This window comes from Trichomycterus rosablanca, chromosome 1 (assembly GCF_030014385.1).
Source record: "Trichomycterus rosablanca isolate fTriRos1 chromosome 1, fTriRos1.hap1, whole genome shotgun sequence".
Taxonomy (NCBI): Eukaryota; Metazoa; Chordata; class Actinopteri; order Siluriformes; family Trichomycteridae; genus Trichomycterus; species Trichomycterus rosablanca.
The window spans coordinates 25,423,371-25,450,893 of record NC_085988.1 but is presented as its reverse complement, the minus strand read 5'-3'; the positions used below and the strand labels follow the sequence as shown (position 1 = coordinate 25,450,893).

Genomic DNA, 27,523 nt, shown 5'->3' with positions numbered 1-27,523 from the left:
TGACGGAGCCACATCAGATCTGACACGCTTGTTTCCACGGTGACAACATGGGTGCAGTAGTTGGCACGCTGACTATGCAGACCAAACAGAGGAGACCATCCAAAGGTAGGATACACACAGAGACACAGATGTAAATAGGAACAGAGTCTACAGTCTACATAAACACTACTAACTCTAGACATCCAGAACATAAATAGATTCAAGATTCAACCTACATACAAATACACACATTCTTGTAGAATTGCATTTTACTCAGAACTTAACCTTACACATGCAACAAGTAGCTTTCTCTAAGCTTAAACTACTGATAATCTGCTGTTTACAGCCACACACATACTTACGCACTTATGTTAATCAGCTAGTAAAAGTATGTTTTGTTCATTGCATGCATGCATGTGTATGTGTGTACATGTACATGTGTATGTCTGAAGTGCACATGCTTTGGGTGTTTATCACTCTACTCACCCACCCACTTCCTGCCCGTTACCTTGGATGTGCTGTTGTCATGGCAACATGGATGTTGCCCTCCTAAACTGTTTGCACAAATAGGTCCATATGTGTGTTGACTGTTGTCTGTCATGTGAGAAATGTTGATCAGAACTTGGGTAGGAAAGCATACATTAGAAAATACACACACCTACACAGAGTGACAGGAAAATCACCTGTTGCTCTATTTATTTACATTCTCTGCTGCCCCTTGCCTGTTTTTTAAATGTACTGGGTATGTCTTGCTATCTGTTAATCTGGTTGTGATATTTATATGTTTATGTTATGATATGTAGTAAGGACCTAGAGAATATACCTAAAATGTACATTGCAAATTATGTTTGTGCAGGTTTTATGAATGTGCATGTTCTGAGTTCGGATGTGTCCAGGTTTAATAAGGCAGGTTGTTTCTGGATACATCAACAAAACTTACACTAACTCAGATTCACAATGTTGTTCGGTCTGGATTCAAGCCTTACCAAGGTAAAAGATTAACAGTTTCATGCCTGTAATTGAACTTGACATATTTGTGACATTTTTTTTACATTACCCATGCCAGTCACTGTTGAACCAGCTGGGTTTATATGCAGTTTTTTGCCATGTGTAAATTTGACATGAATCTATAATCACTGTTTTAGTCACATGTATTTACATTACATTTTTATACACAAGTGTTTGTAAATACTGGTCTCTTATGATGATTTTAATCAATATATACTACTATATTAATGAGTTATAAAGGGCTAATGTAATAAGCCTTCATATAACACATAATACACACAATAAAACATTTAAACAGCTGATGCATTAACTTAAAGAGAGATCTAAATGATGATCATTAAATCTAATACAGACACCTATAGAAATCTAAGAGAAATCATTACATTTAATACAGATACCTATGAAAATCTGAGATAAATCATTAAATCTAATACAGACTCCTATTTAAGGTATATGAATGATAAAAATTGTATAAATTATTGGATGGATGGATGGTTGGGTGGATAAATGAAAGGATGGATGGAAGGATGGATGGCTGGGTTGATGGATGGTTGGGTGGATGGATAGATGGATGGTTGGGTGGATGGATAGATGGAAGGATAGAGACAGTTAGTATAAAGTGTTAATACTAGTGACGAATGATATTTGTGCACACTCATGTCTAATGATGATTTTAGTTACAGTATACAGAAAACAGCAGACTGTTTGATGATGCCGCTTAGATAAATATACAAAGAACATAATTCTAATCCGTAGTTTACATACATTTGTCATGGATGTGTATGCCATGACAGTCTTGGGATTTCCACAATGTTCTACAATTTTACATCTGTTGGGAATGTGTAGGACTAAAACTTAATTATTTGAAGGCGTGTCCACATACCATACAGTGTGCTGTTCATTTAACAAGCCATTGTGTGAGTTAAATTATTTTAATGTTCTTAAATCACTGCGGTGAACAATTTTCATTTCATGTTTTTCACTTTGGATACATTCATGACAGAATAGGTAGTTACTCGTTACACAACATTTATCAGTTCACAAGTTTAATGTCAAACACAGTCATGAACAATTTAGTATCTTCAATTCACCTCACTTGCATGTCTTTGGACTATGGGAGGAAACCAGAGCTCTTGGAGGAAACCCACGCAGACACAGGAAGAACATCCAAACTCCACACAGAAAGGACCCGGACTGCTCCACCTGAGGATCAAACCCAGGACCTTCTTGCTGTGAGACAACAGTGCTATTCACTGAGCCACCATGAAAATGAATCATTTTTACCTTGGAACTAACTAGACAAATACCAGTGTTCTTTCTAGCACACAATGTCTAAAACCATGAGTAATGGGAAATCATTTAAATATGTTAATATGTTTATATTTAACCATAATGACAATAGAATGCCTGGCATTGTTTTATTTGTCCTTTATGATTTGTTGTGAAATGTATTTGTTGGTCTCATCTTCTGTTTGATTCGGTTATTAATGATTCTTAAGAAACATATATGTGACTGTACAGAACTCCTGAACATTCCTTCCACATCTGTGTTGCTACAGTAAAACTTATCATGATACTTCTCATTTTTTAGACTTATCAGTTTTTTTTATTGTTTTAATTATTTATTTTTTTTATTATTATTTTACTTTTAACCTTGATTCTCTTCTGTAGGTTCTGTCTCGGTTAGTTTTTTTCTTGGTATTTTCACCTTTGGCTTGCTTAGAGGATGTAGACCTTACCTAGTGTAAAACTGCTTTCTGACAATATATAATTTTACAAGTGCAGGGCTAATAAAACTGAATTTGACTTAGTTTAGCCAATAAGTAAAGCTGTTTGTAAGACCAGGTCTAGATGAAAGACTGTGTGAAGCAGCTGCCCTGTAAAACATTATGAAACTGATTTTACACTGTAGACATGATGATAAGTGATAATTGGGTCACAAGTGATAATTAGGTCCATATGCAGAAATGTGACGGCTGGCATTAGTGTGTACAAGTGTGTAAAAGAGAACATCAGTATTTTTCAACCTGTTATCTATCACATCTGTGGAGTGTGTGTGATTACAATAGACAATATGTTTAACATGTTTTCCTGTATTGAGAAAATAACATAAATTTGAGCATAATGCATGTGTTTCCCTGTGATAAACTGGTGTCATGTTGTGTACAACCAAAACTAGTTCAGGAAGATCATGCAGAACTCCACACAGCCAGTGATAATCACAATGGCACTCAGGCCCAAAAGACCTATATTGGTGTGCAAGACCCCATCCACCATTGTGTTGCCAAACACTGGAGAAATAGAATAAAATGTAACTTACTGTAATTATATGTAGTTTTTGGCATGATCATACACACAATACATTGGTAATGCATAACTACAAAACATTCTCCATACAAAAACATCTATCTCTAAAAAAGCTCTTAGAAATATGTTTGACTGACTGTTCTTAGCATTCCAATATCTGTTGACAGTACATGTCAAATTGCTTTAGTACTTTAACAAGCCATGTGGATTTTTACAGGAATTAGGCTGAAGGTTCCTAGTATTTCTTTTAAAAACTCTCGTGCTTTGGTGAGGTTTGAAGGAGGATCAGCACAGATAGAAAAGCTAGTTGTAGCTCAAAGTTGATGAGCTAGTATTTACACTTTAGCTTGAGCTCTTCTGTCCTGGCACACAAAGCCTGATTAGGAAAAGCACCCTTGTATAAGAAGGAGAAGAGACGAGAGAGAGAAGAGAGCTTCTTTTAAGCATGTTTATTACTCCTATAGATCAGTACATAGTTAGATTTACACATGCATGCACTTCTCTGAGTGAAAGTCTTAACTGTGGTAATTTTTTAATATTAAATAATATTTTATTGTTTTATAGGCCTAATTTAAATAGGAGTAATACGAATATAACATTTCTGTCTGATAAATTGTCATCATTTACTTTTTGAATTATGGCTTCTATAGTTTTAGAATGCCTGAGTAAGGCAAGAGTGTTATCGATAAATAAGTAACATAACAGTATTTCTGTTTGTTTATTTTAGCTAATACCTGTACCAAATCAGGAGTTAAGAGCTTTATTGTGAACAATTAATGGATTTAAAATTATTTTCCTGGTCATGGCAGGTATGGTTCCACTGGGAAACACTGGCTGCAAGGCGGGAATACTCTGGACAGGGCATCAATCCATTTCTGGGCTTTGGCCCGCCCCTTCTTCCCTCCCCAGCTTAATACATAACTTTGACTCACTGAAACCTTAATTTTCACTGAAACCTTAATTTTCACTAAAACCTTAATTTAAAATTCATTAAATCCATTCAGAGGTGGAAATGCTCTTGTATTTTGTATCTTTGTCTAGTTGCATAACTTAATAGCATTTAAGCTTCAGGTCATGGACTAACGATTGGCCATTCACTTTTAGGAGTCTCTGTTAGATAGCAGAATTCATGGTTTCAACTCATCAGTCTAAAGAACATTATCGGCTTGGAAGTCTTTAGGGGGATTTTTGTTCCTCTTGGTTATCTGTGGTTTTTTCACCCATGGATACCAGTCTTATTCAAATAGTGAAATCATGAACATGAATTATATCTACTGTACATTTACATTTACAGCATGTATTCGAAATCCCAGCTCTTGTGTGCTAGCGTATTTTACCGCTGCACCACCTGAGCGGTGTTTGTAAAATATTTTAATGTATTTTTGTTCTGTGTTTCATTTTTTTCTTTTCCTTTTAGTATCTGTCATTTCATCAACAAATAATCTACAATATTAATATTGTTATACATATTATATATTGTGAAGTTGTGCTTTAGTATGATTTCAGTCCACCTTATGCAAAGAACAAGCACCCAATAAAAATAAACCAATCGACTTTTATTTGTTACAGACTAAATGTAAATTAAAAAATTATTATTATTTTAAATAAAAAGTCTTGTATATCAGAATGATTATCTCATAGCAAAAATGATTAGTGGCAGTGATTTATTATTTATTGGCATGTTTTCAAGGCACCCTGACAAATCATCACTCATCTAATTAGCACATTCTTCTCTGGGTGTGATCCACAAGTCTTGATGGATCTGAGTCTTAGCTAATTACACTGGATATCTGCATTATTTTGACTGAATGTTTGCATCAAGAGCTGACTATTCTTCATTGAATTATGTGGTATTTCTTCCAAAAACATGCATGTAAGATAAAGAAAGCAGTGAAAATGCTCACCTTGCAGTTAACTGAGCACTGCATAGAGGCAGACTATGATGGATGTGGCCAGTCTGCTGGGCTTTAACCACTGGTGCTGTGCCAATTTATTGCAATTCAGTATTGAGCTGTTTGCTATGTCATTTTGAGGATGTGTGTGGGTGTAATCTGGTGGTTGAATGAAGTCTTAGAATTTGTTCTGGATTTTTTGTTCTAAAGGAGATTGAATAGAATTGTGATGTTTGCAAATAAATTATAGTATTAATTTTAACTCTATATATTTGTAAGTGTAGGTGCCAGTCAGTGGCTTTGTCTTCAGTGCATTATTCACATTTTTAGTTCCACTGACTCCATGCCTCTAGCTACATTGCTTCTTAATAGTGCACTTTGTCTTATTCATAAATATCCTTTTTTCCTCTCATCTTTTTTTCTTTTACTGTCCTCGCTCTCTGGGTAGGAAGAACAGCATTTCTATGCCCCCATTAATCTGTGAGCTTGTGTGAAATGAAGCTGACCTGCCAGTGATTTTGCATAGACCACAACTATTAAAACTGAACACTGGAGGAAGCATATTCTAGTCACAACTTCCTGGATTAGTAGCTGTCATCATGTGAAAGAAAACTAGGGGAGTGGGCTAGAATTGGCGATTAGGATGAAAATGAAGATACACCACCATATTTTACAGTATGTGAATGCATGCAAAATACACAGAAAGAATTAAGATCAAAATAAAGATTTCAAATATTTTTCATTCTTGTTCAGGCACTGTTCATTTTAAGGCTGAACTACTGCAACTCCCTCTTGGCAGGTATTTCCATGTCCACCATCAGTCCTCTGCCTGGTTTTCAATTTACTCAAGTGCTGCCTGCTGCACTGGCATCCTGGACCTGCCTGTATTTAATTAAAAACATATGAATTTAAAAGAATTCAAAAGCCAGTTACCAACCAGCCCCTATTTAAAAACAAACAGACTTAGTTAGTTAGATAGATAGATAGATAGATAGATAGATAGATAGATAGATAGATAGATAGACAGATAGACAGATAGAAAGATAGATAGATAGATAGATAGATAGATAGATAGATAGATAGATAGATAGATAGATAGATAGATAGATAGATACGTTATTAATCCCAAAGAAAATTAAGGCTTCAGTAAGTTACAAGTTACATAAATCAAAAGTCATGCAAACTAACGTAAATCTATATATTGATATTAGGGTTTTTACTTGTTGTTGCGTTTGCCTATTTGTTCTAGAGTAATGTTTACTAAGAAAATACTTCTGTTATATTGCATTACAATTACAGTATGCAGTCTGAGCAATTGAGGGTCAAGAGCCTTGCTCAAGGGCCCAACAGCAGCAACCTGGCAGTGGTGGGGCTTGAACCAGCAAACTTCTGATTACTGGTCCAGTACCTTAACCACTAGGCTATGGCTTCTAAATCTTTCCATGCATCTGTGTTTATTTGGAAATGTATATCTTTACACCCACAATAACCCTTTATGTTGGTCCACATTGTTAGGGTGTAGGGATCTTAGGAGTGCAAATTGTTGGAAGGGGGGTCGACTTTATATATTAGCTAGTTAATGACCCACCTGAACTGTTGTGTTACCTTTTTTGTGTGGAATTAATCAATTAAGTATTAGTTAGAAGGGACTTAAAAAGAAGTTAAGGGTGGCACAGTGGCTCGGTGGGTAGCACTGTCGCCTCACAGCAAAGGTGGTCCTGGGTTTGATCCCCAGGCGGTGCGGTCCGGGTCCTTTCTGTGTGGAGTTTGCATGTTTTCCCCGTGTCTGCGTGGGTTTCGTCTGGGAGCTCCATGGCTGTGTTTGACATTAAACTTGTGAACTGATGAATCTTGTGTAATGAGTAACTGCCGTTTCCAGTCATGAATGTAACCAAAGTGTGTAAAACATGATGTTAAAATCCTAATAAGGAAATAAATAAAATAGTAAAAGATGTTAACATGATGCTGTACATGGCATGGCCATTCTTTGTCAATCAGAAAAGTTGTTTTGGATAGCTAGTTTTAAGGATCCAGTGAAAATACTGTGGAAGTACTTACCTCTAGGTACCTTTTTATTTTACTGCTCTTGCCTTTGCTATAACAGAGTTTGCTATTCATGCATCACTTATTTATCCACAGTGCTGCTTTTGCAGCCAGGCACAAATACACACAAATGCTTGGGTTTACGTTAATTGCATCCTCTGGAGCAGTTTGAATTCACTCGATACTGCATATCTCCACATCATTAAATAGTTTTACACTCTTGATGTTCTACTTTAAACTTTCTCATGTCTTTTTTCTTTTTGGCTTGTTAGATAAGAGGCTGAGTTAGTTCTTGTTAAAGTGCTTATTAAATCTTCCAGTGTGGAAGACTTAATAAGGCTGTGTCATGTCTGTGTGGGCAGTTAAAGTGTAGGGCAGCCTTTCATTGGTGTACAAGTGTGAATTTCTATTTCTGTTTGTTTGAATGGTTGAGTGAAATCAGCGGTCTTATCTGTGAATCTGCCCTATCTGTTTTTATAAGTGATTACTCATGACTCATGTTCTGTTTTCTGGCTGCCTTGAACATGATTGTTTGTTGTGGATCCTTGAGAGCAGGAGTGGGGATTCCTTAGTTACAGATTAGAAAAAGTAGCAACCTAGAGATCATCATATAACACATCTACACACACTTCAGTTTGTAAAATGCAATACCTATAAATCACCTTGTACTACTTTGACATAAAAATAATTGCAAAACAAATGCCGCAGCATTCATCACTGTCAGCTGGAAAAGTGAAGTATTTTCTGGATGATAACTCACTTTGAAAAATCAAATATCAACTCAAGATCTGAGGCAAAACATATGAAATTATACAGTCTATGTAATTTATTCACCCAGACATTTTTCATACTGTATGTTGCCTATAATATAGTTTAATAGCATATTTCTTAAAACGTAACACAAACCCAACTGTTTAACTTCTTCTACACCGACGAGGCATAACATTATGACCATTGAGAGGTGAAGTGAATAACACTGATTATCTCTTCATCACGGCTCCTGTTAGTGGGTGGGATATATTAGCCAGCAAGTGAACATTTTATCCTCAAAGTTGGAAAGATGTGCAAGCTTAAGGATTTGAGCGAGTTTGACAAGGGCCAAATTGTGATGGCTAGACCAGCGTTTCCCAACCTTTTTTGCACCACGGACCGGTTTCATATAAGATATAATTTCACGGACCGGCAGGGAAGGGAGGATTTATTATTATTTAATAATATTACTCACAAACTATGTAAAAATGAGCTGTTTTTTGCTGCAACGAGACGCTGCTCCCACCTAGGGGTGACAATAAGACAAGAACACTCCAAATAGAAGCAGTGAAAACTGCTTTTCTAGCGATCTCTAATTATTCATTCTTTCTGTGTGGCCCGGTAATAAATAGCCCACAAACCGGTACCTGTCTGCAGCCCGGTGGTTGGGGACCACTGGGCTAGGCGATTGGGTCAGAGCATGTCCAAAACTGCAGCTCTTGTGGGGTGTTCCCAGTCTGCAGTGGTCAGTATCTATCAAAAGTGATCCAAGGAAGGAACAGTGGTAAACCGGCGACAGGGTCGTGGGCAGCCAAGGCCCATTGATGCACGTGGGGAGCGAAGGCTGGCCCGTGTGGTCCGATCCAACAGACGAGCTACTGTAGCTCAGTTTGCTGAGAAGTTAATGCTGGTTCTGATAGAAAGATGTCAGAATACACAGTGCATCACAGTTTGTTGTATAGTTGTAGACCAGTCAGGGTGCCCATGCTGACCCCTGTCCACCGTTGAAAGCGCCAACAATGGGCACATGAGCATCGGAACTGGACCACAGAGCAATGGAAGAAGGTGGCATGGTCTGATAAATAACGTTTTCTTTTACATCACGTGGATGGCCATGGTGCGTGTGCGTCACTTACCTGGGGAACACATGGCACCTGGATGCACTATGGGAAGAAGGCAAACCGACGGAGGCAGTGTGATGCTTTGGGCAATGTTCTGCTGGGAAACCTTGGGTCCTTCCATCCATGTGGATATTACTTTAACACGTACCACCTACCTAAGCATTGTTGCAGACCATGTACACCCTTTTATGGAAACGGTATGTATGTAAAACATGACGTTAAAAATTCCTTATAAAATAAATAAAACTTTACTCTGAAAATATGAGACATCTAGCTTTTAATGAAAGTAAATTTATTCTAAGAAAAATATCAAAATATAATTGTTTTAGAAAAAAAATCAATTGTTGATACCATTAAACATTTGTTTAAACAGAATTCAATTATTTCCATTTTATTTGTTGTCCAAATACTTGCATTTTGTCACAAATCCAGCCTTTCTGTGCTCTTGGAGCTCATTTTTCATGTGTATGTGCCACACCCCTTTCTCCAGGAGCACATGGTTTAAGTGTGTATAATGTGAAGTTGACACATCTTCATTATGATTGGACAATGAAGGTAATGATCCACAGCTGAAGCTCATGGCAGGTTGAATGCTCATTGTATGTAAGGAATGTGCCATTGGTTTTTCAGTTTTCTTATTTTGTGATTGCTTGGAATCTTGTTTAGAGAATCTTGTATTGTAGTTCATGTATCTTGCTTAGGAATCTTGTTTAGAGAATCTTCTCTTGTATTCTAGTTCATGTATCTTGCTTAGAAGCCATGCTTAGAGGATCATGTCCTTTTATGTTGTAGCCTACCTCATGTTTAGCATTAGACTAGTATGTTTCTGGGTTTTGCTTAGGATTGGGAAGGTGTGCTTTATGTCTTGTCCTCTAAAATTTGGTTCTGTTTGTAATGATGAATAAACTATAAGTAACATCTCTGCATATGTGTCTGCCTCTAGTCATGAGCCCTTCATTACACATTAACCTGAGTGTTTAGGACTCATTAAGCAGTCATTTCTGACAATAAATAGCTACATGCCTGATAATGCATGCATCTACTGTTGGGGCAATAAATTGTCTTAATAGGGTGCAAATAGATAAACTCACTGCAAGGTTGCCACTTTTTTGCAGCTCCCTTTTCACCTGCATTCAATTAAATAAATGTAGAAAGACAAATTATTTTATGTTTTAAATATTATTTTTTTTATACTGTATATACACCGAGTTGGGATAGGGGCATGTTTACCACTGTGCTTCATTTACTTTCTTGTGAACAATGTTTTAAAATCATTTGGAAATGTGTAACACTGTTGTAGTTATTGATGTAGTTGCTCATGCATGTAGCTCCCTATTCTTTTAGCATATATTAAAAATCTATTCTAATGCTACAGCAAAGTCTATTTTATTTTTTAAACATGTACATCCTGTTTAGTGCATATTTATCTATGCACTCACGACACACATTAAACTTGTATCTTGTAATTTTTTAGCAATGCTAACTTACATTCATGGTTATGACATACTGTACACAAAAGTAATTTCCTTGCTTTGTCCCAAATCATAATTTCTCTGAAATGTAGTGTGTAGCTATATCAATGTAGGAGTATAGCAAAAATTAAAAGCATCCTGTCTTTTAAGGAAACAGTTGTTCATGCTTTTATTTCCTCTGGTATTGACTATTGCAACTCACTGTACTTGGGTCAGTCAAGCTTGTCACGTCTACAGCTGCTCCAAAATGCAGCCGTGAGGCTCCTGACTGGTACCAAGAAAAGGGAGAGCATTACCCCCATACTTACATCATTGCACTGGTTACCAGTAAAATATAGAATTGAATTTAAAGTTGTATTATTTGTTTTTAAGGCTTTGCATTGTTTGACTCTGAGCTATATCTCTGACCTTTTCTGTTTTTGTTCCACCTCACAAGCCCTACAATCTTCTACCCAGCTGCTCTTAGCCATTCCACACTCTCGAATGAGGTTCAAGGGTGACTGGGCCTTTTCTGTAGCTGCCCGAAGACTCTGGAACAGTCTTTCACTTTTCATAAAGAAATCCCCCATAATACATGTTTTTAAGTCAAATTTTTTTTGGCATTTTGGCATCAATGACTATGCATTCAATATCTGCTCTGTCTTGGTTTGTTTCTGTCTTGCCAGTGTAACCATTTTTATCTTGTTTTTAGTGTTGTTCATTTGATTTGTTTGTATGCATGTTATTTTCCTTGTTGAATGTTTGCACAGTTGAGTGGTTATTTTAATTTGATATTATTGTGCAGCACTTTGGTCAACACTTGTCTTTTAAATGTGCTATATAAACAAAGGTGACTTGACTTGATCATTAGCAGTGCGCCAACTTAACATATGATTCATTACAATATGTAATTTAAGACAGCAGATTTCAAATATCTGTTACTTTGAGCTTCAGTAGATAGACTTTGGCTTTTAACTTCGTTTGTTGGTAATAACACTTTTTCTCACTTATTTTTACCTGCAAAATGTGCTAGCAAATGGACCTATAAACACTTGTTTTATTATGCCCTAAATCTTGCTTACAGTACAGATTCTACATGCCTTGCTGATTGTGCATGCAGGGCCAGTTTATTTTTATTTTTTTATTTTTGTGAATAGTGCCAACTATGAGGTCAACAAGCTGAGTCTGGCTGGTTTCCACCACGCTTGTTTTTCTGGTCATGTTTTTACTAAGTGTCATTTATTGTATGTATTTACTTCATCTGTTACAAGAATATGCATAAAAATAAGACGATGCAAAGGCATAACCTATGGCAATTTATTGTTTAACACAGAACCTGATAGATGACAAAAAGTATCATAGTCTTATAGCCCAAGAAAATGGTAGTAGATTTAGGTTAGAAAAGCCTTGAGGGTTCTCTTTTTGAAAATCATTTTTGGTTGAAGGACAGCTAATACACACTGCAATTTAACACTGTAAAAATATATATTATACACATGATTACTGGATACATGTGCATGAGTGTGTGAGTGTATATAGAAGCATGAATCAAGTATAGAGCAATGAAGCTTCTTTAAAAATCCTGGCTCATATGCATGAGTGTGTGAGTGTATATGGTAGCATCATTTAAATATAGAGAAATGAAGCTTCTTTAAAAATCTTGGCTCATGTGAATGAATATCTAGACTACTGTATGTAGTCAAAGCACACATGTCTTATTGAGAATGTGCCTCATTAATGAGCATGTTTAAATGTTCTCTGTATTTATTGTATCTATTAGGTAACTCAGATTATGCAAATCAAGCATTTTAAAAGCAGACCTATTATGATTGATTGACAGTGTCCTTATACATTTCAACAAAAATTCCGATTTTAAAGGCATATTTTATTTTATTTATTTATTAGGATTTTTACCATCATGTTTTACACACTTTGGTTATATTCATGACAGAAACTGTAGTTACTGGTTGCACAAGATTAATCAGTTCACAAGTTTAATGTCAAACACAGTCAGGAACAATTTTGTATCTCCAATTTACCCCACTTGCATGTCTTTGGACTGTGGGAGGAAAACGGAGTTCCCGGAGGAAACCCACGCAGACACGGGGAGGACATGCTAACTCCACACACAAAGGACCCGGACCACCCAACCTGGGGAAAGAACCCAGGACCTTTTGTTTTGAGGCGACAGTGCTACCCACTGAGCCACCTTGCCATCCTTAAAGGCATGAACAAATACATTAATAGGAGTAGGTATTCAGACGAAAGAACAATTACATTAGTACTTTGTTGCAAAGCAGTTGTAAGCAGTTAGAATTTCAGTATATCTATTGGCATTTGGGAGGTGCAGGTCTATTATATTAGCCCACCAATGCTGAGATTCAAACCTGGATCAGCTGGCTTTATGCACAGACATGATTTGCTCTGTCTGAGGATTTTTTAATTTTCCAGTCAGTAACAACATTTATAAATTAAAGAAGCAGGTGAAATTTGCCTTAAAAATTACAAATTTACATTTTTAATTAACTTCATTATTACCTAAAACTTATTTATTTATATCAGAATTTATGCTTTAACATGTATTTTCTTTTACATATTTTTAAGAACAAATAACATTTAAAGCTGATATATGCAGTTGGAAGGATATCACTCACTCACTCACTGTCTTAAAGACTTATCCAATTGGGGTCGCTTTGCGGGCATGCTGGAGCCTATCCCAGCTTTTCAATGGGCGCAAGCCACACTGTAACACCCGGACAGGGCACCAGTCCATACACACACACACACACACACACACACACATTCACCTATAGGTCAATTCAGTGTCTCCAATTAACCTGACTGCATGTTTCTGGACTGTCGGAGGAAACCGGAGCTCCCGGAGGAAAACCATGTGGACACAGGGAGAACATGCAAACTCTGCACAGAAGGGACCCGGACTGCCTCACCCAGGACCTTCTTGCTGTGAGGCAACAGTGCTACCCACTTAGCCCCCGTGCCGCCCTTGGAAGGATATGTATTAGTAAAATCAAAGTTGTTTTTCTGTGCTGTAAATAAAATGCATAAATTATGAAAATAAATAGGTGGAAAAAGAATATGTAAAATATGTAGTGACAGCACATTATAAAACATATTTTTTAAAATATGTCCTACAGAGACTTAGACTGTGTCTAAGTCATCTCTCTCCTGTAAAGCAACAACTATGGTAATTTTGATTATGCAAAACAGGTACTTTGGAAGCAGAATTACTGAAACAGATGTACATTTTGTTGAAGAGGAAAGAGAGAGAGAGGGAGTGATTGACAGGGATATGCTATTTCGGAGGATTTGCATAATAAACCCCTTACTACCTTAAGTTTCCATGTGAAGAATTATGCTTTGATGTAAAACTAGTTATGGTAGCAATGTCCAAAGATGTATTTAGATTTTACATTTCTGGTAGGAAAGGATCCAGAACTTGGCTTAAACCTTGATTCTGGCCACGGTCTGTCTATCTGCATACTTATTTATTTATTTTGACTAACCTCTTTTTTTCTGGAAGGGTCCAATGCCACCTAGAAACAGATGGCATAAGGCAGATGTCATCTGTAACAAGATGTTAATTCACTCCATTGACACACTCATTCACTTACACCAGAGGGGATTTAAAACCTGTTTTGCTGTGGATAGTGTCGCTCACTTTCCAGCATAAGTAGCAGTTTAGGTTTTCTTCCCAATTTTGTCAAAGAGACCACTGCTTTATGTATCTTGTAATGGTACAAATAAGAGTAAAATAATCCTATTTTAGGAGAAGTAAGCACAAAGTTTAATGATATAATAGAATGATCCTAAACTAGGCTGTGGTAATTCAAAATTAATGGGTCTAAACCCAGGTCCTGGAGAATTTCACCAGTACGTTGTGGCCAGATATCATTCCATGTTTCTATCTAGTGGTTAATTTGCATTGTATTTGTTAGCTGTGAGTTTGCTTCACCTTTTCTGGCAACCTTGAAATTGTGTTAATGTCAGTTTGTGGTAAACACCTAAGCTTTTGTATTTCACATAAAGGTAGAAAACAAAATATTGTTCTTAAAATACTGAAGTAACAAAATAATGCATAACTAGAAGTAGAAGTAGAGTTCATGACTAGAAGTTGTACAGAGTATAGCATGAGACTCCAAATGCCCCTAATTATAACAGCATAAAAAAGGGAGAACTGGAAGGTTCTCTTGGGACATCAGCCAACACTTCTCTCACAATCAACCAGTCTGAGATGTGAGAGGCAGAACAACAGCAACACCTTGATTATTGTAAATCTATATGACCGTAAACCCCAAGCTCTGTGCTTTTGTTTAAGGTGGAGGTAGACAATCCTGGTCTAGGAAGGCCAAAAATCAGCACAGTCTGATGACCCAACACATGACCAGCAAATGGGATGAACCATGAGAGCACTAGACTGCATTAGACCCACATAACATACACCATTTTAGTTTACAACAATTAATCAAAACCCTAAGTAAAGACTGTCTGAATCCCAAACAAGGTTTATTCCATAGCCTTGGGATCAGGTATAAGAATGCTCTTTCTTTGGCAGTGTTTTCATTTTATTCTAGAAAGTGTGTGTGTGTGTTTGTGTCTGTAAATGAGTAAAGTGTTTGAACTGTAGCTGCACGCATTCAGTTTAAAACACTGACGCTCGCCTACAAAGCCAAAAATGGACCAGCCCCAAGCTACCTTCGTGGCCTAATCAAACCCCGTTCTGTACCACACAACCTCCGAGCCTCTAGTCCCGCTCGACTTGAGCCCCCATCCAGGACTAAAGGAAGACAAGCATCAAGGCTGTTCTCTGTTCTAGCGCCGAAGTGGTGGAATGAACTTCCTCTGTCTGTCCGAACATCTGAGTCTCTTGCTGTCTTTAAAAAACGATTAAAAACCCACCTTTTTACTAAACACTTAGGCTGACTTGTACTTATTTACTAACATTTTGTTCCATTCTTTTCCATTTCAAAAAAAAAAAAAAAAAAAAAAAAAAAGGCACTTTGGTTCTAACAGGTTTTAGCAGATTTGTGTTCTTTGACTGTTGTTTTCCTAAACTTGAGAAATGAAATGTTCACTATAGAAGCACTTCTGTAAGTCGCTCTGGATAAGAGCGTCTGCTAAATGCTGAAAATGTAAATGTAAATGTAAGTGTGTGAAGGTCATTTAAAGGACAATGTGTCCATAAATGCGATATAATTATTATTGCAAAGAAGAATAGAAGCTGTTGTGATGCAGTTTGATCTACACCGATTAGGCATAACATTATGACCACCTTCCTAATATTGTGTTCCCTTTTGCTGCCCCACATGCAACAAACTGTGATGCACTGTGTATTCTGACACCTTTCTATCAGAACCAACATTAACTTCTTCAGCAATTTGAGCTACAGTAGCTCGTCTGGTGGATTGGACCACCAGCCTTCTCTCCCCACATGCATCAATGAGTCTTGGCCGCCCATGACCCTGTTGCCGTAAACCACTGTTCCTTCCTTTGATAGATACTGACCACTTCAGACCGGGAACACCCCACAAGAGCTGCAGTTTTGGAGATGCTCTGACCCAGTCGTCTAGCCATCACATTTTTCCTGCTGATAACACATAACTTTGAGGATAAAATGTTTACTTGCTGTCTAATATATCCCACCCACTAACAGGTGCCGTGATGAAGAGATAATCAGTGTTATTCACTTCACCTGTCAGTGGTCATAATGTTATGCCTGGTCGGTGTATGTTACTAACCACATCATTAGTAAAATGGTAAAATATGTTATGAAAATGTTTCATTTGCTAAATCTCACAATAAAACTATATTACAAATGTAATCTTTAATTAAAGTATGTTAATTCTTATAAAGTACTTTTAAATGTAACCTATATGTTTCCGACTTTGTTAAAACAGTTATTGTTCCAACATAACTGTGCCCCTGTGCACCAAGAGAGGTCTATAAAGACATGGTTTTATGAGTTTGGTGTGGAGAAACTCCAGTAGCCTGTGTCTCAGCTCTGATCTCAACCCCATCAAACACCTCTGGGATGAACTGAACTGAAACTTGATTGCGAGTCAGGCGTTTTCATACAACATTAGACTTGTCCCAGTGATTTTAAGTGGTGCCAGGCCCACTACAACCCAGATAACTGTAACTCTTCATCTTTCTCTGATTCTTCCTCGCTTTTCTGTTTCCCAACCTTCTTCTTTGTAGATAACTTTGATGATGATTTTGAGATGACAATGGTCTGTCATCGTCCAGAAGGGCTGGATCAGCTGCAGGCTCAAACCAACTTCAGCAAAAGAGAACTGCAGGAGCTCTACAGGGGATTTAAAAATGTATGTTACACACATCACAGTTTCTCCTGACTTCACAAATGTACAGTCATTTAGTTTTTAAGTTTATTGTGACAGTTATGCATTTACAATTAGTATTTATGGCAGAATGAATTTCTATGTGTTCTGCTGCATTTGGATGCAATTTTTAAGGCTGCCATTTTTTCTGACCAGTGTTTATTCTTTATTTTGTTATTCACATGTAATAAAAAACACTAAAAATTAAACATTTATTGGACACTCATTCATTTGTTGTGTAATAATTAGGGCCTTTCTAAATTCCCGAGAAAATTTTCTTATAATTCATGAATCTCGTTTTTGAAAAATCACAGATTTCACAAATTCTTAAACAAAAGTGCCACATTTTAACGGAAGTCATTAAATAACATTTATAAATTGAATGGTATAATCAATGGAAGCTACAATACACAGCACAGCCTACCTTAATAGCTCCCTCTCAAAGACCAAAATACTCGTCTGTGTTTTGACACACTCCTCTCTGCGTCCACATAATCAACATCTTTGACATCTTGGACATTTTGTCTAACCGATTGCTAGTGTAACTGAACGTGTTTAGGGTTGGCTGAGTTTCTTAAGAAAGAAATAAACTGTACATAGAATAAAACTTTAGAATTAAATATTAAACTTTGATTTAACACAACAAATTGCATATTTCACGGTTAACGGCTAATTTCATGTCCCGCAACACGAATTAGGTTGGGCCTTAGTAATAATGTACACTGATCAGCCATAACATTAAAACCAACCCCTTGTTTCTACACTCACTGTCCATTTTATCAGCTCCACTTACCATATAGAAGCACTTTGTAGTTCTACAATTACTGACTGTAGTCCATCTGTTTCTCTACATACTTTTTTTGCCTGCTTTCACTCTGTTCTTCAATGGTCAGGACCCCCACAGGACCACCACATAGCAGGTATTATTTAGTTGGTGGATCATTCTTAGCACTGCAGTGACACTGACATGGTGATGGTGTTTTAGTGTGTGTTGTGCTGGTATGAGTGGATCAGACACAGCAGCGCTGTTGGAGTTTTTAAACACCGTGTCCACTCACTGTCCACTCTATTAGATACACCTAACTAGTTGGTCCACCTTGTAGATGTAAAGTCAGAAACGATCGCTTATCACGGGCGCTGTTGGCTGAATATATTTTTGGTTGGTGGACTATTTTCAGTTCAGCAGTGACAGTGAGGTATTTAAAAACTCCATCAGCGCTGCTGTGTCTTATTCACTCATACCAGCACAACACACACTAGCACACCACCACCATGTCAGTGTCACTGCAGTGCTGAGAATGATCCACCAGCCAAATAATACCTGCTCTGTAGTGGTCCTGGGAGAATCCTGACCATTGAAGAACAGCATGAAAGGGTGCTAACTAAGCATGCAGAGAAACAGATGGACTACAGTCAGTAATTGTAGAACTACAAAGTGTTTCTATATGGTAAGTGGAGCTGATAAAATGGACAGTGTATGTAGAAACAAAGGTGGTTTAATGTTATGGCTGATCGGTGTAAATAATATACATTTCTCATTTTTAAAAAAAGGTTGTACAATAATGCACAAAATGACTTTTAATGTTTGGCTGCCCAGCTTACTTGTATTTTGTAAATATAAACAATTATTTTATTTAATGCCTGTAACACACCCAAAAAAATGGAACAGGCAAAAAAGAAGTGAAAGGTTTATAGAATACTTATATTAAAACGTTCCACAAAAGCTGATTGGCTGTGGAAGGAGGAACCACCAAAAATAGGGCAAGACTCACTACTACTTGCCAAACTTTGTGAGGGAATTGTCAGACAGTTCAAAAGTAAAATTTTTAAATGCAAGATTGCTAAGAATTCATCTATTTCACCATCCACCATACATAATACTGTGAAAAGATTAAAAAAATCCAGAGATCTATGTGTAGGGCAAAAAACACTGTTAAATATGTGTGACCTTCTAGCCCTTAGATGGCATTGTATGAGAAACCACCATGGTATAGTGATATATTGCAGGCATCAAATTCTAAATTAGTTTATATTTACAAAATACAATGAAGTTGGTAAGCCAAACATTTTTTTTTACTTTTTTCAGTGAAAAAAAAAGGTTTAAGAGAAATAAGAAATCACAGATTTTCCCAAAATGTCCCAGCTTGGAGAAATTGAGTTATTATATAATATTTATAATTATATAATATTTATTTTAGTTTTTCTTTTCACCATGGCTGCACCACACCGTGAACACTCAAATATCTGACTGGTGTTTATATAACACATCACATTTAATGCAAATTAAGGGTTATTATTGAGTTTCCAAAGATTTAATGATGTTGTAACCTAACTTTACCTCATACAGACTAGCAGCAGGTTTTAAGATCAACAATACTATGTAGGAGTTGAATCGATATGAAATGGTAGCTATAGCAATAAAAAATATAATTGTGCAGCTACAGCAGTCTGACTATCTAAAGTGTTGACTTTTAAAGCAACAAATATCAGATGGTTATGTATACATATTTTATTTATGTCATACATATTTTTCATTATATCAGGTATCTCATTTTCACTTCTTTTTAAGCTTATACTTTTTTTATTTTTATTTTTCATCTTGTTGTTTTTAGGAATGCCCTAGTGGAGTGGTGAATGAAGAGACCTTTAAGCAGATCTACTCACAGTTCTTTCCTCAGGGAGGTATGTTTAAATTTAGAAGATAAACACAAGTAGTGTTGAGTTGTTTAACTGTGTATTTTCCTAAAAGACTCTGTCTCCTCTGTTTTCCACAGATGCTAGTACGTATGCTCACTACCTGTTCAATGCCTTTGACTCGGGCCAGAATGGCTCCATCAAGTTTGAAGTAATTCTTTCTGTTAATCTTTGTCTTGAAATGTTTAAAATCACGTTCCTCAAAGAAAGAGTGTAAGGGGGTTGAATATTTCTCTTACTACTGTGCATAATATTATTTAAAATTATTTAAGGAATCTGGAGAAATTTTTGTGCGTAAAGGACAGGGGAACAAGCATAAGCTGATCACCTGTGATTTCCGATCCCTTAAACAGCATGAAGAAGAGATTAGTTTGGGGCTGTGTCAGTGCCCTTGGCTAAGGTAATTAACACTTAAGCATTAATGCAGAAAAGTACAATAAGATCTTAGAGCAACATGTGCTGCCTTCAAAAAGTCATCTTTTCCAGGGATGTTCATGCATTTTTCAACAAGACAATGCAAAACCACATGTTGCACACATTACAAAGGCATGGCTGTGGAAGAAGAGGTTACAGGTACTGGTCTGGCCTGCCTGCAGTCCTGACCTGTCCCTAATAGAGAATATGTGCAGAATTTTGAAATAAAACACGCAACAACAACAACCCTGTATTGTTGCACACCTTAAGACGTGTTTGCATAAAGAATGGGACAAAAATAACCCTTAAAACAATCACTTGGGATCCTTGGTGCCAAAACATCTTCAAAGTGGTAAATACTTTACCATCCCACCTTTTTTGAAATGTGTTGCAGGCTTAAAATGCAGAAATGGATGTATATCCAGACATAACATAATGTCTTGGGGGTTAAAATTAAGAATTTAGAATTTTCTATACTGTTTTTTTATTTGGAGTTGTATATGAATGTAGTTGGGACAAAATGGAATTACATTATGTCTCTGCATTGACCATTTTAATGTTTTCAACTGCACATTTATAAAAAATATTGTTATTTACTCATTAATCCATAAATCCTCATTTTCTATCAAGACATCTAGACAACTGTAAACTTTATATGAGGGTTCTTCAAAGTTCTTACCCATACGAGGGTTCTTTTTTAACTCTATTTTATAATAATTTTTTAAAAACAAATGACATCACTTTTCTACATAGTCACCTTCTGATGCATTTTCCCAGTGTCGTACCAACTTTTTAATGCCATCAACAAAAATGTTTTTGGTTGAGCTCGTAGCCACTGACGCACCGCTGCTTTCATATCATCATCATCACATGAAAATCTTCTTCTCTTTAAAGCCTCTTTGAGCATTCAAAAAGGTGAAAATCAGATGGTGCTAAATCCGGACTATAAGCTCTCTCAGTCTCTCAGACACGATCAATTACTACTCCTCCCACCCGCTCCACCGTTTCCAATGAAAAGTGGAAACTTTTTAAAGAGCCCCCGTAATAACAGTAAAAGTGACTGTATTATCACACACTCTCTAAAATGAGTACTAAATTTAACTTGGTGTTTAGTACACTAATGTCCTTTATCATGTTAAACAACACATTTGTGAACAAACAAAATACCCTTGATGGCAATCATCAATACAAATGAATCAATAAATGTATAAATTAATTAATTTACTTTTGTTTTTGCCCAATGTTATGAGTGCAACAGAAAGCCAAAACACAGTGTAATTCTCATTAACAATACTTCTGTCTCTTAGGACTTTGTGACAGCTTTGTCCATCTTATTAAGAGGTTCTACACGGGAGAAACTGCAGTGGACCTTCAACCTGTACGACATCAACAGAGATGGCTACATTAACAAAGAGGTGCGAGCAAGCACCAGTTACACTCCTTAATCTTTCAGGAGGAACAGATATTTATGATTGACTTTCTGTGTGTTGCTGTATATTCTGCTGTACAGGAGATGACTGATATAGTAAGAGCCATCTATGATATGATGGGAAAATATACTTACCCTGCTTTGAGGACGGACACCCCCAAACAGCATGTGGACGCGTTCTTTCAGGTCAGAGACAATCTGTGATTATTAGTTAAATTATTTAAAGCAATGATCCATTAACCTGACATACCTCACCTTGCATATTTTAGGCTTTTTCCTCTTGTCCAGTTGAGGCATGGAAATAGCTAACGAGTTAATTACTTAAAAAACACTCAGTAACACCCTGGAAGGGGCGCCATTCAATCGCAGGTCAGACACACACACACACACACACACCCATTCACCTATAGGGCAATTCAGTGTCTCCAATTAACCTGACTGCATGTTTTTGGACTGTGGGAGGAACCCAGAGCTCCCGGAGGAAACCCAGGCAGACATGGGAAGAACATGCAAACTCCAAAACTTAATTATAAAATATTAATTATAAGATTTAAAATATGTGTCAGCAGTTCAGTACAATTAAAAGGCTGTAGTGGGGGGACAACTTTTAATGCCAATAATTTAATAATGTCTGTCCAACAACCTAATGCTTTAGTGTCCACTGTTTAATCTAATTTATTAACTAATTCTAAATACAGGTTATTTGTCCAGTGTTTAATGATTACAGATTGTTTTTTTTTTTTTTTTGGTTTTTTTTTGCAGAAAATGGACAAAAACAGAGACGGTGTTGTCACTCTTGATGAGTTTCTTCTTTCCTGTCAAGAGGTATTCATTATACATGGTCTTATAATAACTCTCCGTTATTTATTTAGGGTACAAGGCCACAACTATACATGCACATCATCCAAATCCAATTTTTTAAACCCCCAAGATTCTAACTATAACTAAAACTCTATAGCATTCTTGTAATGATAGAATATTAAAATGCATTATTTACTGAGAATATGTTTTTAATCTCAGAAATGGTTTTGTATTATTAGGTAGTGTATTGTGGCTCAGCTGCTGAATAAGTTTGGCAGTTAGCCACGTTGTCCTGCCTTTCTGCATTGTTATTTTTGGCCAGTAGAGGGCGCAAGGAGGTGCAAATGACTGATAGGTTGGTTCCTTTTAAGTCATCTGTGCCTTATTAGCACTGATTCACTTCAGGTGGGAATCTTTCTATATATCAAAGTTTCTCTTTCACAAATTTGTCAGGTTCTCTGTGTGGTAAACCTGCTTTTCTCTGGAACTGTGATTCTGGACTCAGTCCAGTCCAGTTTATGGATCACTTAGTACAATAAATAGTTTTTTTTTTAAATGGCATTTTAAAAGCACTGTTACATGTCCTAAATATGTTTAATTCTAAGCTTGATAAGTGGTAGCAATTGTACATTTATCAATGTTTAATTTATTTCTTCATTCAAGATTAAAGTCTGGTCCGGTTAATGGATCAACCACATTCCAGCTAAAACACCAAATAAGCTTTTAGAGAAGAGTTGCAAAGAAAAGGACCATATCCATATCTATACTTAATTTATTAAAACATCATTTTGAAGTCTAGTTGAAACAGTGGCAGAAAGAGATTATTTGGTTTCATTCTTTGTAGTATGTGTGACAAGTTAACACATAAACCATCCTCAATAACAGAAAATAATACAATCGTGTTATGGGGATGATTCTTGGGAGCAAAAATACTTGATTAGGATCGAATGGAAAATGAATGATGCACAGTACAGATAATGCTTTGATAAAAACTGATCACATCTGTCAGAAAGCTTGCAGTTTAAGGAAAGTTTGTCTCTCAGTATGACAATGTCCAAAACTAAGAAAAGTTCTGGTCTTTACACCAATAAACATTTATGGTGAGATCTGTAAATTCCTCTACACAACTGCTCCCCAAATAAACTAGCAACATTTTTTTTTGTTAAAAAGAGAATTGTCAAAAATTAGGTATATTGGTAATTGACACTTATCCAAAGAAAACCTGCTGTATTATGCTGTTATGTTTAAACACGTTTTAAATAAAAAAGGTTTATATATTTGACAAACTTTTGCTCTCATCTTATTTGGAAATTGCTTTTAAAAATAATGTTTCTATGTAAGGCTGTTCATTTACAATTGTAGTCCATAATCCTGAGAGAAAGCACCTGGCTACATCTTGCTTCCATGTACAATACCATTTACAATTTCTTGCGTGCTTGTGTGCCATCTGGTGGCAAGTATAAAATCGTCCTAATATGCAACCTCAGTATTAACGTATCTGCATCAACATCAACTACAATTTGTTCAATGAAACATTGTAAGTCTACCAAATTAATTCATTGTACAGCAGTTAAAGACGTTGGGAGCATAAATACACCAAAACGCATTTTTTCATTTAAATTCAAATAAATTTCATTTTAAAAGATCTAAACACAGTGGTTAAGTCTGTTTATATGTGTGATGTGTGTGCTGTCTAGTGCAGTGGTAGCTCAGTTGTTAAGATGCTGGACTAGTAATCAGAGGGCCACTAGTTCAAACCCAACCACTGCCAGGTTGCCAAAGTTGGACCCACGAGCAGCTTCTTAAACTTTAGTTGATTGGATTGTATTGGTCAGATGTCGCTTTGGATAAAAACGACAAGTTTGCTTCAGTCACAATTTAAGTTCGTCATCAGTATGTGACAGTGTATGTAATATGGACTTACTTTAGTGGGTAGCTTATAACTAATAACTATAATAACTATATACTATAACTAATATGAAACTGTTTTTCCCTCACGTCAAAGTGAGGTGCACTTATAAGGTTACTAATATAAAGTTTATAACATGCACTTATAAGGTAACTAATATAAAGTAACATGCACTTGTAAGGTAACTAATATAAAGTAACATGTACTTATAAGGTAACTAATATAAAGTAACAGACACACTTAGTATAATAAATATTTTTTTAAATGGCATTTTAAAAGCAGTATTACAATGCAGCATATAAATCTACATGTCCTAAACAATTAATTCTAAGCCTGAAAAGTGGTAGCAATTTTACATTTATCATTTTTTAAATGTATTTCTTCATTTAAGATTAATGTGCGAAATGTATTTTCACTTCTTCGAAGGTGTGGATTACGATTACCATCAACAAAGTATTTATTTTAATGAACATTCATACTTTCGTAATTACATAACATTGTGTTTACACCATGTGAAAACATGTTTTAAAAGTAAGCATGTTATCTGGAACATTTGGCTAAAAATCATTTTTTTACACTGAAATAATAACTTAAAAATTAAACTTATTTAAAACAAAATTTCTGACCTAAATACAAGCAGTCATAAACAACAGGTATTTAGGTATCTACGGTAAAGGCTACACTAATAGTGTGCAAGCAGAAATCTAGAGGTACTATTAAAAGACAAGACTTCACTGTGGCTTCACGTGGTACTCTGAACTTTGTTACATCCACTAAAATGAAAAGTAATTATTTAGAAACTCTGTATAGTTTATTAGCAATTTTTATAATCTGTTTTAGAAAACAGTAGAGTGGTTTTCATTTTTTAATTAGTGTTGTTTAATAAAAAAATGGGTTGTTTAATAAACATAAATGTGAAATATGCAACACCCTGTACTACTCCAAAAACTACTAGTTTTAACAGAAAAACACCAAGCAAAAATCAAACGCTTTGTCAAGACTTAAAGGGATTAGAAACCAGGAAGAATAAAGCCATCTCTGATGGATCAGACATATCTGATAATTGATGTGGATGGCTGGCCATGTGACATCTGATGTTAATCTTAACAAAGACAGCACTGCTTGGAGGAAGAAAAGAACCAAGGCCACGTCCATAAACAGGCATTTATCTATAAATTAAGAGAGTTTACTGAGCACACAGACTTACTAAGTATACATGTGTTTTTGAAAAATCATTTATAGGTGGTATTATCAGGTTTTGCTTTGATCAGATCTGGTTCTCTAAAAAAACTGTCTATGAATCACAGAACTAGATGTTCACCTAAGTAAATGTGAGCAAACTTACTGTATCTTACTGTATCTAAATATACTGCTATAAATGATTCTAAATATAATTAGGGAAATGTGTGTGTTTTAAAGTAAAAAAATGGGTTTTGCACTGTTAGGGACAGTGGTAGCTTAGAGGCTGGAGCTGTGAGTTACCTACTAGAAGGTTGTGAGTTTGAATCCAGGCTCTGCAATGCAGCCACTGTTTGGCCCTTAACTCTCTCAGCTCCATGGAGTGCTATACGATGGCTGCCCCAGTGCTCTGCCCCTGGTATACACAGAAAAACTGTACATGTGTATCTGTATATATGACAAATCATTCCGTCTGTCCTAGATTATCTGTATCCTTATATACTTGAGTTAGAAAAAGAACCTTCATGATTGAATGCCTTAGGCAGTTTTACTGATTATAGGCAGAAGAAATGCTTGGTACCCAGGAAGCCATGCTTTATTTGTGGATGCTCCTTTGCATTGTGTGTCACGAAATGTTTGGGCTTAAGACTTTGCCTCTGCAAACTTTGAAATTTGAACAGCCATTTAAATCATTTAGCAAACACTCTTATCCAGAGCAACTTACAGAAGTGTTTGTTCAGTAACTATATTCTTACTCTAGTAAGCACTTGGGCCCACGGCTGGGGGGTGGGGGGTGGGGGGGGGGCAATCCACGACATGAACTCAACCCCCTACCACACTGCCCCTCGATTGGCTGCATTCGGCTGCATTATTATATTACAATATTTTAGCGGCAATATGTGAGTGACATTCAGCTCAGCCAATCAGAATGCAACATGTGCATTCTGTAGTTAGTTTTGTATATGAGACTTGCCATATGGCCCCAGCATTGAAGTTCTGGTGCTGGAGCTAGGCAGTCTAAAGTGTTGTAACGCTCACTGAAGTCCTGACTAAACAGTTAATGTAAACTCTACCTTGTTATGTGCCTTTATTCCCACACCTCCACCACCGCACAGAGCAAAAGACCTGTAGCATCACTCACAGCAGCTAGGTGAGCCCACCCTCTACAGTAGCAAGTGGCTAATGCTAGAGGTAAAGTGCGGCAATAACCAAAGTAAAAACACGACAATGTTTTCGTTAAGTAAAATATTAAAATAATTAAAAGTCAATGAAATATCATAATACATGTAATAAAAATATACACTGAGTGCACAGCAAGGGATTTTGTTGAGGGTGGCCCAAAATTTTTTTTGCACTGGGGCCCATGAGCTCCTAGTTACGCCACTGCCAGTGGCCCAGTGGGTAGTCCTGTTGCCCCCCTCAGTAAGATAGACCTGGGTTTGATTCCCCAGCTGTATGGAGTTTGCATGCTCCACATGGGTTTCCTGTGGGAATTTGTGCCTAGTCAGTCAAAAATGCATTTGTATGGCTGGGCACTGATGTGGGTCAAGAAAGCCTCAATTGACGTTCCAGGTCATTCTAAAGTTGTTTAATGGAACTGAGGTCAGGGCTCTGTGCAGTTTCTTTATGTCTTAACAGACCTTGCTTTTGTCCACAGGGGCACAGTCATGCTGGAACAGGAAGGGGTTGATGAAAAGTTGGAAGCATATAATTTTCCTTATATAATTGTTTTTCTACATGTGCAATTGTTGTGGCTTAAACATGAATTAAAAGACTAAGATTAACTCCAGTGAAGACCATTGGAAGGAATTGGAATGTTGACTGTGAGCCAGAACGTCTTGCCCAACATCGGTACCTGACCTCACCAGTGGTCTGACTAAAAGAGCAAAATTTCCACACACTAATGTGAAAAGCCTTCTCAGAATGAGAGAGGCTATTGAAAGTTGCAGTTTGGTGTGGGGGGTGCAATTGCAAATTAACGCCCCTGGTTTTGAAATAGGATGTCCAACAAAACCATGGTCAGATGTCCATGTACTCTTGATTATTGAAAGAATTCTTAATGTGTTTATTTTTTGCAGGATGACAACATCATGAGATCTTTGCAGATGTTTGAAAATGTGATATAAAAAGTGCACAGGACTGAAGGATTAACCTGAGCAGAGGAGAAAGAAAGAAGAGCAAAGAAGACTA

General features: G+C 36.6%; 1 protein-coding gene across 1 annotated transcript; it reads left to right on the top strand.

Moving 5' to 3' along the window:
- On the top strand, nt 1-27,459 carry LOC134319842 (Kv channel-interacting protein 1-like). Its single transcript, XM_063001099.1, has 8 exons — nt 1-105; nt 16,768-16,892; nt 19,520-19,589; nt 19,682-19,752; nt 21,323-21,430; nt 21,526-21,630; nt 22,207-22,269; nt 27,412-27,459. Exons 1-8 carry the CDS (start codon nt 48-50, stop codon nt 27,457-27,459), a joined length of 648 nt encoding a protein of 215 aa, XP_062857169.1. The 5' UTR covers nt 1-47.
- Nucleotides 27,460-27,523: the final 64 nt, after the last annotated feature.